The sequence below is a fragment of the Cyprinodon tularosa genome, unplaced genomic scaffold (genome assembly GCF_016077235.1).
Source record: "Cyprinodon tularosa strain WSP-4 unplaced genomic scaffold, ASM1607723v1 ctg852, whole genome shotgun sequence".
NCBI lineage: Eukaryota > Metazoa > Chordata > Actinopteri > Cyprinodontiformes > Cyprinodontidae > Cyprinodon > Cyprinodon tularosa.
In genome coordinates, this window is record NW_024039621.1 from 388740 (window position 1) to 402294 (window position 13555).

At 38.8% G+C, this 13555-nt stretch overlaps 1 protein-coding gene across 2 annotated transcripts; it reads right to left on the reverse strand.

Annotated features, from left to right (window-relative positions):
- Nucleotides 1-2625: 2625 nt before the first annotated feature.
- On the reverse strand, nucleotides 2626-13555 carry akap17a (A kinase (PRKA) anchor protein 17A). Of its 2 annotated transcripts, none has more exons than XM_038273055.1 (7): nucleotides 13402-13555; nucleotides 12622-12960; nucleotides 11741-11959; nucleotides 11296-11508; nucleotides 8093-8241; nucleotides 7462-7702; nucleotides 2626-4200 (listed from the first exon to the last, which is right to left on the reverse strand). In XM_038273055.1, the coding sequence occupies exons 2-7, from the start codon at nucleotides 12946-12948 to the stop codon at nucleotides 3370-3372; spliced, it is 1980 nt and encodes a 659-aa protein (XP_038128983.1). In that variant the 5' UTR covers nucleotides 12949-12960; nucleotides 13402-13555; the 3' UTR covers nucleotides 2626-3369. The 2 variants fall into 2 exon arrangements, with proteins under 2 accessions (XP_038128983.1, XP_038128982.1); XM_038273054.1 differs by having other exon boundaries at nucleotides 12622-12950; nucleotides 13402-13554.

Below are 13555 nucleotides of genomic sequence, written 5' to 3' on the forward strand. Positions count from 1 at the left end.
TTAAAAAATACAAGCTCCTCTTCTAGTAAATAGGTTTGAAAACAATCCTGTAAACTCACATTCCCCAAACCTTTGAATTAATAATGTAATATTCATGATATAAGGCATGGCTGCACAGACAAGGCAAAGAGAGATAAACAAAAGGGCCCCAAGTTAAATCTTTCAAAGCTCAGAAGGGACACTCTGTTGATCAGATAATGGTTAGTTTTTTGTTTGCTTTTTCATTAAATGTGGACAAGAAAAAATATATAGTGAAAAAATAGGTGTTGGAACAAAGACAATACATCTGATTTACAGTTTAAAGACCCCATCCCAACCATAAAACATGGTGGTGGTAGTACCATGCTGTGGGGATTCAGTTAACTTCGTAGGGAAACGGCTGTTCCAACCTAGCCTCGTGAGACCATCCTGATCTCGCAAGCTTTCAAGGTTTCACTCGCAGATCAGTCTGGAGACTCTCCGTTAAAGAAAATTTGGAGCCGTTCACCAAATGAACGTCCAATCAGCGTTGGCTTTGAGGCGGGTTGAGGTGTGACGCAACGAGAAGTGCGACAGTTCAGTCTAAAGAACATGGCGGCTTCAGCCGATGAAACTAGTGTTAGCGTGGCTATCGAGCAAGTTTTATCGGAATTACAGAGTATTTCTTCACTGAAAGAAGAGCAAAACACTGCTCTGGAGGCTTTTCTCAGAGAAAGAGGTTTTTGCTCTTCTCCCGACTGGTTTCGGCAAGGTTTGATCTATCAATTGGCTCCTCTTCGTCGTCGCTCTGTTAGTACGTCATATGCTTCGTTGATCTGATTGGTTTATTTGGCCCGTCTATCACCAACATAGGCCAATCAGCTAACCAGTATTTTCGCCCCTTCCCAAAATTACTTCAACGGAAGGTTTCCAGATGGATATGCGGAGCAAATGTATCTGGCGGAGTTAGGTTAATTCCAACCGTTGCATTTCCGAATTCTCTCGAGTGGTGCCAGACTTTACATGAGTGAATAAATGAATGCGATTGGTCGATTATTAAGGGGGCGGGATTGTTGTGGCGGAAGGTTCGCCAGCAAGTTTGGTTGTGGCCGGTGTCTGGGAAGCAACCTTTCTAACCAGTTAGCAACTTAGTGCTAGTAGGTTCCCATTGGGAAATTACATTGGGACTAGGTAGCATTAAATTGGTGACTTAGCAACGACACTGTCAAGGAACGCTATGGACAGTGGAAACATGCAAGAGGAGGAGAGTTTGTGTCGGAAGTCCTGAACGAGTCTCCTCCATCATACATTTTTTATTTAGAAGAGGAAAGCGGGGATGAAGATGCTGTGGAAGAGGACTGTTGCGTATATTAGCTGTGACATGAATTAAAATGCTATGACCAAAAATTTTGATTGACAGATGACCGCTGACATATGATTGGCCGAACTAACTGGCCTGCATAAGATAAAGAAAAAAAAAAACAGATTTAAGACAGGACTTTGTTTTTTTATAGAAATGTTATAAATTTAGGGAATGTATCGTTTGATAGAGTACATTTATGTACATGTTTAAGCTAGAATTATTTGACATTTAAATATGATTCCCCTATGACTTTAATGTATTGATATATGACAAATGTTAATATGGATGGAGCTGAATACGGGCTATCTTTAGATAAACCTCCAAGATTTCTAGAAGGATCATGCTAAGGACAGACGCTGCAGCAACATAATGATTTGAAAAACTAAAATGGCAGTCTGATTTAAGAGCTGCCTCCGAGATCTTAATCCATTTCAACCAAGCAACACATGTATTGGAAAGAACTGGCAGTATTGTTAGACCTGAAATTACTTTATTTTCACTGCAAGCCAAAACCACCACATAGGAAATAGTAGGATATTACATGTTTCCCCATAATGAAAAAAAACTAAACTTAATAATCTTGCTATTTTTTTTACCTTATTAGTAATAAACATCCATTTTTTTTGCTATAATAAAAATGGTTCTATAATCTAAAATCTTTGTCTTTCCTAAATTAAATTTTCTTTAAAAATCCTTTACTCAACCAAGTTTAATTAATGTACCTCAGTCTGTCTTGGAGATATTCTCTAGATGTTAGATCAGAATTATTATTAAGGATATAATTTGAACACTGAAAGTCTCATCCTAAACTAAATAAAAAGTCCATCTGCCTTTGCTGGAGGTTTAAACCTGTGCTACTTTCTGATATGCAGTCAGAGGGCTGCATTTTGGACACTAGAGGATGAGGGGCAATGATTCCAAAGACGCACGCCTTCTTCGGGTCTTTCATGCCAAAACCTCTGTATCAGTAGATCAAGAGTTTATCTACATTTTCAGACACTCAAACATTCCTAGGCTTTGAAAAGAAAAAAACAAAACAAATAAAAACAGATAACTTGTATTAAAGTTGTTTCAGATTCCGATCTTTATTATTGTGTGTGCAAGGCATGTTCTGAGCGGACCACAAGTACATACAGAAATGTCTTTGCCATTAAAAGCCATGTCCCTGTAGACAGAACCAGAGTCAGTTTCATCAAGTTCAGTTTAAATAAGAGTCAATAAAGTGAAGCATTCATCACATTCTGCGTTTAACGGTGGAAAAAAGCCCAAAGTAAATGATTTCATTCTGTATAAGATCTTTATTTTAATGAAAGGCAGCCACTCGAAATCTATCAAATGCGTCGCAGAGCTAATGAGTATATATAACCAGGTAAAACTGAACCTGCTTTAATTTGGTGAAAACTAAAGTTACTGAATGAGTTTTAACAAAAAATGAATTAACTAAACTTGTTACTAAACAAATATGCTTTATGACTGCGTTTGACTTTTTTTAAGCTTACATCAATAAGAAAACAAATCACTCAGGCTCCACTCAAACATAAACGCTAATGCTGACAATTAAAACCGAACTTTGTAATTTCTGGACACTTTGTTGTTTTTGTAGAGCAGAATCAGTCAGTGATGATCCAGAAGTCCACAAACTTACAGGAGGTTAAACGCCTGGAAATACTGCTTACTTAAAACAAAACAAACAAACAAAAAGGATTCTAAACGTGGAATCTTATGAATCCAGAGGTGGAATTTCTAAAAGGATGAATTATTCCCGATATAAAATAATTCATCTACAGATAAGAAATGAAATAATACAGCAATGACGTCATGTTTTGAAGGTTGGAGTTTCAATAAAAACCAACTGAGGGTTAAAGCGAACCTCTAATTCTCTGACACTGACTGTTAAATCAGAACTATGTGAACAACAAACGGAAGGTATTAAATGGAAATGGTTTGGTTTTCCTGTTAAATCAGCTCCATGTTCTGTAGGTCTGGTTGAGCAGAGAACCGTTCTCTCTGCGTCTGTGGAGAACTGTAGGATCTCCTCAGACAGAACATCAGTCAGTGGCTCTGCTGCCTTCAGCGCCCCTGGAGTGGCTCCGGTCTCTGCTGTTGCTGTATCTGTGGTACCTTCGCCTGTGATGACTGTGACTCCTGTGGCTTTTGCTCCTCTTTCTGCTGTACCTGCGATGACTTTGTCTTTGGCTCCTCCCCCTGCTGTAGCTCCTCCCTCTGTGGCTTAGGCTCCTATCCCTGCTGGAGCTTCTGCTGCTGGAGCTGCACCTCCTTCCCCTGTGACGGCTTTCGCTCCTCCTGTGATTCCTCCTTCGGCTCCTCGAACTCCTCCTCCGTCTACTTGAACTCTGGGAGCGCCTCCTTCTCTCTCGACTGCGCGAGCTCCCATGATCCCCCCGATCCCTGCTGTGTACGCTCCTGACAAGCTCTTTTTTATTGTCCACTCCTCGTCTCTCCTTTGATTTAATTTTCACCAAAGCTGCAGGATGCACAGATCTAGATTTTTGCAGTTCTTTACCATCATCCTTCTTCACCCCATTGACCCGACCCAGAACCCCGAGCATCATATCGCTAAGATCCGGAGCTGCTTCTTTGGTTGGCGGGCCGCCCAGGTCTGCTCCTGCTGTGCTCTTCTCAGTGCTCTTCTTGATCAGGTTGCACAGCAGCTTCTCCCTCAGCTCCTTCTCTTTCCGCTGGAGCTCCAGCGCTCGCTGCTTCTCCACCTCAACCCTCCGAAGCTCCTCCTCCTGCTTTCGTCGACAGGCCTCCAGCTGCTGAAGACGGTTCAGTTCCTCCTTCTGACGAGCTTCTTCCTGCATCTCCTGCTCCCTGCGTTCAGCCAACTCCTTCTCCTGCTGCTGCTGCTTCAACATCTGGTGGAAAAAAAGGAAGAAAAAAAAAAACAAATCAGAAACGCACAAAGAAAACAGAAGAATATGAAAGCTGATGTTTATAGTGTGCATTTGGTAAAGTCAAGAATTTTAGTTACCGTACATTTCATCTTATGTGGCAACAACCAACTTCAGTGAATTCTGTTGGGATTTTATGACTGAATATAAAAAAAAAAAAAAGCTTAAATGTTTAATTGTGAAAAAGGAGGAATTTTTGCTGTTAGACATCTCCAAAGCTAACCTTATATGATAGTTAAATCAAATCTGTTTATATCGATAACCTTTGGAAGTCAGCATAGATGTCAGTAAAGATCCAGCTGTTCTGAGAAACCCTCAGAGCTGAAAGAATATCATTGTAAGATGAGATTTTTTAACACAACTAAATCCTGAGGATACATTATTCACATAAACCTTTTTTAGACACTCAGCCTAAGATTTTGAATTTTAGAGTATTTCACTAACGGTTTTATTGTTGGACAGAACAAAACCGTATTACTTTTGTCACATAAAAATTATCTTTTCAAGGGAAAAGATGAAGGTTAAAGTAATTACCATGAACATTAATGTGACCTAATCTGGTATAAAAACAAACTCCAAAGAATACTTCTATAAGAAATTTATGAAAAACACTTTCAGAAAGAAAGAAATACAATAAAACCATCAGAACATTAATGCTGATACAGAAACTTACATTTAAAGCTACAGTGTGTAATTTTCAGCGACATCTAACGTCCAGACTGCAGACCGCAGCAACATGAACACCTCCCCCCCACCGCTTCTCCCCTTCAACAGTACGGCGAGCGTTACGGGACAAAAAGTCTTCCACGACATCGCATCACCTACCTTCTCAAGTGATGAGGTTTGTTTACATAGATAATTTTACAGATAGTATTTCATTAGTCTGTGTGTTCAGTACCGTCTCAGTTCATCTCTCTCAACTTGCCGTAGTTACTTTCGAGCGTAATGGGCGATCTCGCAATCGCTAGTTTGTTGGCTCTGCGCTGCCGTAGCGCAAAGATGTCTGCCTCCATGGCTGCGAGACCCGCTCCTATGTAATTATAAATAACGAATTCTAAGGCAACGCAAATATTAAGGTTAAGAGGCTGAGATTGTAGATGATGATAAATAACATAGTTATGTATAATATATTACATTTCTGACTGTATATCCCTGTAATTATTACACAATGTAGCTTTAACTTTTTGTTTATCTTAACTTACAGTAGACAACATTAGATTAATGGTGGTATTTTTTATAAATCAGTTACCATCAGCTTTAAGACCGAGGTGGACCACATTTGACCTCAGCATTTTTCTGAAAAAGGTGTTTTTATTAAAGTTACTAGAAAACAGTAAATTGGACAATAAAGGGTAAAGATGTTTGTTCTATTTTTGTTAGAACTATATCTTGTAAAGCTGTTGAATTCATTAGGCGGAGTGACGTACAGACAAAATAGAGTTGTTGGGTTTCCCTCAGCAGGGTGTAGATGTGTGTTTGGACTCGTTTTAACTACGGTGTGGGGATTTTAATCTGTTTACACAGTCACGTCATGGGGACCTATTTCCTTATGGGGACCACAATCCTGGTCCCCATATGGTTAAGTTCCGTTCTTTGAGTTGGGGTTCGGGTTATGTTGGTAGTAGTTAGAGTTAGGGTCTGGGTTAAGCCATATAAAATGATTCAAGTCAATGAAACGTCAGCATATGTCATGAAAGCACAGCTGTGTGGGTGTGTTTGGTAAGAGCAAATAAATAAAGTCACAGCGGTTTTCCCCCTGAGCCTTTTTATCTAGATAACACTTAAAAAAAGACAAAGCAAACGGCATAATTAATTTAAAGAATAGCTCTGGAGATGTTAAACTGTTGTTTAAGGGAGGAGTAGGTTGTAAAACAGCATCTAAAGCTTTAAATTTGTCAGAGTAATGCTCAGTCCATCAAACTGTAGAAATACTGCAATGTTTTGGTCGCAGCTAACCCGCCCCTGAGGGGGTGATCAGACGCCATGAAGCTAGTGAGCTTTAATGCTAAAATGGGATCCCAGATTGAGATTGATGTTGAAAATAAGCTACACAGCAAAGCCAGCAGCAGTCTGTGGGTGAACACTGAGCTACTGGTACGTGAAATGGAAACAGAGGGGGCAGAAAACCCCAAATTTGAACTTAAGTAAAGGTAGCACTACTTTATCATGTTTTTATTCATGTAAAACTAAAAAGTAGCCTCTAATGAAACCACTCTAGTGAGAGTAAAAAAGTATTTGGTAAAAAGGCTATTCCATTACTAACTGGTCCAACTACTACCAGTGATCATAATGGATTTGATATTTTAGAAATTGATGTAAAATTTAACAAAATATTAAACTATATGGATATGCAAGTGTTTCAGAGAAAGGGATAAAATATATAATATAGAGTAATTACGCAGTTATTAAACACACAGTGTGTCTGAATAAGGTTAACTTAGTCTACTGTTGACTGTATTGTAACTCAACCTAATGACACGACAGACTCAGCAGATTTAACCAATAAGCCCTAAAAAAGTGGAAAGTTTTTCTCTTAATGGTGAATATTTGTTTAGAACAAGATTCTTTTCATTAAGTGAAGTTCCTCACAATAGTTGGAGTTGCCAGAAATTTTACTCAAGAGTAATGATTGTTTCCCATATATTTACTCAAGTAAAATTAAAAAGTACAGTCCAATACAACTATTCCTAAAAGTACATTCTTTTTCAAAATGTTATTCAAGTAAACGTAGGTAGTTACTACTCGCCTCTGAATGCAAAGTAAAGTGGAGCTACCTGACTGCCCGGATGGTGAACAGAGTTTGTACTGCGATGCTGTCTGCATTTGGGCAGCCAGTGTGAGGATTTAAATGGGGATATTATCCAGAGATCCTTTTCTTAATCTGCCTTGTAAATTCTGAATAAAACACAGTGGAATTCATTGTTTCATGTGATAAAATATGTTAAACTTAAGCGTCTTTTAAATGCAGAGACCATCACCAAGCTGTGGATAGAATGTAAAGCCTTGCAGGTCTGTGAATACACAGAGGAACTGCTCCTTTAATCCTTTCCATATTGTATATAATGTCTGCCCATACGGGACATAGATTACTCCAGTGGAGCTTTAAAACATGAACTTTTTGTCCTTTCTAAGGTTAATTACGATGTTCCATGCTTCAGTAACAACAGTGGACAATGTGGAGAGTAATTCAGAGCTTTGCTTCGTTTCACTGTGTTGATTTAATACCTTTGCTCGAGCGAGCAGCTCGGCAATGAGCCGTATTGATTCCAGATTGCGCTGAGCCAGCAGCAGCCTTCGCTCCTCCATGGCAATCTTCACTTGTAGCTTCTTCTGCTCCTGCTCCTGTTGCCTCTTCACCTTCTTCAGATTCCTCCTCTCCTCCTTCTCCCGAAGCTTCTGCTCCCGTTTCCGGATCCTCTCCTCCTTCTTCCTCTCTTTCTCCTCCTCTTCCATCTCCTTCTGTCTCCTGGACAGAAGATCAAATGTTATTCCTCTCATTGAAAACAAATCCAAACAGGAAGGATTTTTGTTGTGACCCAATCAAAGTAAATCCGAAACATCAACAACTCCTCTCTTAATACTATGAATTTAAAAATAATGTTTGTAACACCTTTCAGAGACAGGGTTCAATATTTCCGTATATATATTTATTTTATTTTTTTTTACTTAGTTTCTGCAATCCATAAATTAAAAAAATTGAATTTTATCCACACCTGCTGTCTTAAATCGAATGCTAACAAATGTATGTATTCCTCTCATACTCAATTCTGCAGCATCTGTAACAGAATAAATAATTGCACTTTTTTTTGTTTTTAAATCGTTTCTTTTGATCAACTCCAGCTCATTTCTACCATACCTCTCCTCCTCCTTCCGCCGCTCCTCCTCTTCCTTCTCCCTCCTCTTCTGCTCCTCCCTCTGCTTCTCCAGCTCCTGCAGCTTCAGTCTCTCCTGGATTCTTCTCTTGATGGACGCGTCGCTGAGGTGCTTGCTGGCGTCAAAGGTAACCTAATTAAAAAAAAAACAAAACAAGAAAATAAGGAAGCTGAATAACTAAATTCAGGGGTTGACGTTAATATATATATATATATATATATATATATATATATATATATATATATATATATATATATATATATATATATATATATCAATGAAACATGTTTGTTTTTTAAATGTTTTTTGTAATTCAGTATTTTTTTATTTTACAGGTTCCTGGTGTGTATATGCATGCTTCAGATAATGAACTCAAGCCTACATTACCGTGTTAACATGCCTTTCAATCCTTCCTCCACATTCTTTTCAAACTAAACTTTGCTTTAACTGTTCTGTGCTTGGAAAAATACAAATTGTAATGTTAAAAATCTAAAAAAAAAAACTTGACAGGTTAAAAACCTAAGATAAATCACAAGACAGAAGTCAATGTCACAAATGAATAACTTATTTTAGAGTCACAGTATGTTTATACAAGATAATACTACCGGTATTAATATAATGTGACTTTTCTAGAGAATCATTATAGTTATTTTATACAGGGTTTCCACACTCTTACATAATTTCAGAATTCTCTGACTTTTAACTGACTCAGGATTAGTTTTCCCTGACAAAATAAATGCAGCAACAAGACAATAATAATAACATAACAGGTCACCAATTTAAACTTGTTTAGCTCTATAAAATGTAAATGCACCTCTCCAATGTCTGAGAGAAAAGAAAATAATGAAAATGTTTTAATGTATGACCACTGTACAGCAGACTGCCATATGATAGCGCTTTCTAGCTTGTTTGTCGTTTTGGTAACTACATCAAAATTATCGCTAGGTTGACAGAAATCACGCCACCTGACGGAAAATCTCGCAGCTTTTTAAAATCACGCGTCTTTTTCAAATCACGCGAGAATGTGTACAAAACAACAAAAATGGCGCCCGCTGGGTTGTTTTCAGCTAATGTTGCTGATTTTTAAGTAATTTTGAGTGATACATTTTTTTTGCGATCACTGCACTTGCCCGGCGGGAAAATGCAATGAAATTTGTACTCTCCCGACAATAAAAAGTACTTGCCCTGGGCAATCGGGCAATGGTTAACATCGAGCCCTGAAATTAGTGTTTTTCGATCTGAAACTCTGCGTTAGCAACTAATTTATGAAACTTTTACACATTTTTCCTCAGTTTAACTGACAGGAAATTTATTAGGGTGAGAGCCAAAACTTAAAATCTATTGAAGCTCAATAATGATACACAAAGAATTAAACACCATCATCATTAGATGAGGTGGACTTTCTTTTCTCTCATACTTCAGGTTGGATTAGAAGACTTCCAAACCATCCCAGTGATCATCAACCGGGAAATACTGATGATCCAGCTTCACGTCTCATTGCCTTAAAAGTTCTCAAAGCCACTCTAAAGCCGACCAGCAAAGGCACACTGTTAATCCCTACTTACCGCTGATGTTATCACAGCACTTTTAAATCAGTAAAAGTTTATCACGTGGAAAAAGACAAGCAGGTCACATCGGCGCCCTTGAGAGAGATTAAATGCTTTTAGCAGAGAATAAACATTCAGCGTTCTCTTAGTTTATTAAGTCAAGGATGGCTGAGTCCAGGAACAAGGGGCATCAAAATGGCGGTATCTCATACAAAAAGACTAAATAACTAGCTGCAAAGCAGACATTTTTATCAATAAATTACTGTCAGATGTTAAAGACATGCAGGAAATAATATGCCAACGAAACTTTTCCTTAAATCCAAACATTTTGGAGGGTTATATTCTTTTAGAGGGTGAATAAATGCTGGTTTGATTCTGTTGATTCACTAACCCGGCTACCATCACTTTTATTTTCTAAACAGGGTTCCCTTTATTATAAAGGAACCCTGATTGAAGAAGAAGCTTGAGCTGTTTTTCCAAGGACCTAGGTTATTTCTTTTATCTGGCCTACCATGCATTAGACTGCTGGTCTATCTGGGGAGTGCTCTGAAGATAACAGCCCACCTGCGACCCTGCAGGGATGAGACAATAGATGGACGGATGGTCGGATCTAAAAGCAATGAGGTGTAGTCACTGTGGCAGAGGGGATGGCTAAAGTTTGATTGTGTTCTTTTAGTGAATAAAGCCTCTCTCCCACACAGAGACCTGGGTCAGCACTGCAGCAGTGGACAGACACGGAATCAATCTGGATTTGGGCTCAACAGGGAGATTCTCACTGAACACTAAAAAGAAGAAAAGAGCCAGAAGAAATGAATGCTCAGAAGAAAAAAAAACCCTCTTCTAGATCTCCACTCTTCTGCCTCTCAGATCCCCTTTGCGTGTTTTCTCTGTGACTGCAATTTAAAGAATGCAAGGAGACAAAAATAATGATCAATATAGTAATCTTATAGGTATAGTGGAGGATTTTCGCAAATCTTTGAAAAGACACGCAGTCTCCACTTAAAAAAAATAAAAATAAGAAATGCACGACTGAACGCCTATTAAACAGGAGTACATTTCTCCTTGTGCACGCTCTATTTTAAAGTTGCTGCATCACTCATACAAGCAAGAAGATTTGCAATATTTCCACCATGTCAGACTCACCACCAGTAAGTGAAAATAGGGAGGAGCACGTAGGACCGCCTTACGTAAACATATCATCATGACAATTGACAACTAGGAGGACCACTTATTTTGATGATCCACTTTGAAAAAGAACATCCTCCACTATACCTTTAAGTAGCAACATTATTACAGCTTCCACAGGCTTTAACACCTATCCGGATGATTTCCAGCTGTTTAGTCGCAGGAAGATTCAAACACGTCTCTAATGTTAAATGCTGAATTTGGGCAGATGTGTTACATAGTTAGTTCTTTTAACATTATGCTGTTGAAGTAATGCTCGATACAACTTAGATGAAAAACGCTATTACAAGATGCAAAACTGCATTCATATTGACTTCACAAATATTTTTGCTTGAAAATAACAATAAATCCTTGCTTTACAGTGACTGGTCTCTCTTTGCTTCCCAAACAGTGCCCAACACAAACATGTGGGGACAAAGGTAAATAGAAAAACTGCTTATCTGGAAATTCATACCTTAATGTTGCATGCCACAGCTTTTCCATCGTCTCCTTTCAGCATTAGCTTCATGCCACGCAGGGAGTCCATAGCCTTTGTAAAACCGCCATATTCCTGATACTGAACATAAGCCTCAAAGTTCAGATGACCCCCAAAGCTGAAAGTGCTGAAGTTCTTGTCCAGCATATCCTCCCTATATGGATCCAGCATGGGGATGTCAACATTCCGGACCTTAAAACAAAGAAAAAAACAAAACACATTTAGGAATGAAATGGTAAAAATTTATAACTTCAATAAGAATGATACTTTGTATGCCAGAACACCATAAATAAAGTGGACAGTTTAAGAGATTTGACCATATTGCAAAGAATGAAAACCATATGAATTTCATAAACAAATAAAACAAAAATATATATTTTTTTAAGTGCTTTTAAAACAAACAAAAAATCAAAGAAATCACCACCTTGCCAAATGTCTGGAACACAGCAATCAGAACCTCCTCAGAAGGACGGTCAGGAAACTGGCTGTCTTTCAGGCTAAACCAGCGACAAGGAAGCCCCTCGAGGTGGATCGTATCAGGCCTCTCCCCTGGCAGAGTCTCATTCATATCTTTAGCATCACGAAAAAAGGAGTCCCAATCATGACGCGTGGGAAAATCCACTTTATTCTCTACCGCACGAACCTGAGGAAAAAGAAGCAAATACAGACAATCAGCGATTTAACACATGTCCTTCTTTTGCAGACTCAGATTTAAAGTTTTATGATTTTTTTTGTTTTTATATATTTGTGATGGATGTGTTTCTAGAGTTACTAACCCATCTACTGTTTTCTAATAGACTGACATGCACAGATTGAGAAACCGATGGGTGGACAACTGGGCGGATGATATGATATGAACCAATATACGGCTGAATGATTGGTCGGGTAGAATGGAGTGACAGATAGAGGGAGAAAAAGCACAGAGAAACAAACAGATGGGGGGGATTGATAGACAGTCTGAAGCTTGAAGAAGTGGATGGATGGATAGCAAATAAAAGATGGATCGTTTTATCTACAGAAGAATGAATAAACAGATGACAGACATGCAAAATAAAATGATTAATGGTGGATTGATTAACAGATGGAGGCGAGTAAAGCAGTTCTAAATTTAAGTCAGTAAGTAGAAAAACTTTATATAGAAAATAAGACAGGTCAAAGAAAACGTTTTAAACAAATTGACATCAGGATTGTTTTAACAGTAGAGTATTCCAGACAGTTTTTAAATGCATTAACATTGAAGTTGACTAAAAAAATATACTATCCAAATTATACCATATGTATGAATTCAGAGGGTTTGAGCTTTACCTTGAGCACATCTGTAAATCCACTCAGCTTTATGCTCTTTCCATCCAGACGGGCCAACAGACTCTTTACCACGGTTTTGTTTTCCACCTCCCCCTCAAAGCGAATGTAATCCAGGGTGCTCTTGGAGATCCGCAGGGCTGAGAACAGCTCCGGGGCCACCATGGCCTTCACTCTTTCCATCACCTCCCAGTTAGAGATGCTCTTGCCTGGCAGCTTGAGCTGCGGCAGAGCCACGCTGATGGTCATTTTGGCGATGGGCTTCAGGTACAAGTTGTGCTCAGCAGACAGACTCACCGCCTCTGTGGTGTCATGCACGATGGTGGTCATGGCTGTGGGTAGCTGCAAATGTTGATTTTCAGATTCTAAATAAAAAAGGCTCCAGCTTGCTACAAAACAACCACTAAAGAAAATTGCTTGTCATAAAATATTAAAAACGAGTCAGGCGAAGCAAGAAAACCAGGCTAACCCCTATTTTCTAGCATGCATTTGTTCTAACAGTTAGTTAACGTGTCGTTGTGGCAAAAACAGAGAGAAAAACTCATGGGTTTGACTCCTTGTGTGATAATTCATTAAAAAATACTTGAAAACTTTAAACGTTGTTGTTTAGTTGTGGATACTGTTAATGTTTTAACAAAAAGAGATGCTACCAACTGCCGCCGGTGAGCTAGCTAGCAAGCTAGCTTAGTGTTGGCTAACTAGCTCGAGTACTCAAACACCTTCAGTTTGCTTCGATATCACGGCGCGTTAGCATCAGCAATAAAATGACACTTTACAACCTACCGAACATCAGCAACACTCCTGCTAAAACAGCGGCGATGTTACTGTAATAGGGCACAAAAAGCCAAACACCGCAGAGCACAAATGATCCATAGAGACACAAACACAGCACCGAAATGCATGAAGTGCACTTTAACCTTCCGCTGAAACAACGTCT

Coding starts and splice junctions, on each gene's coding strand:
- akap17a (XM_038273054.1), bottom strand. Junction 11,509..11,740: donor TGTTCCAGACATTTGGCAAG/GTGGTGATTTCT, acceptor CTTTGTTTTAAG/GTCCGGAATGTTGACATCCC. Junction 4,201..7,461: donor AGCTGCTCGCTCGAGCAAAG/GTATTAAATCAA, acceptor TTTTTCCACCAG/ATGTTGAAGCAGCAGCAGCA.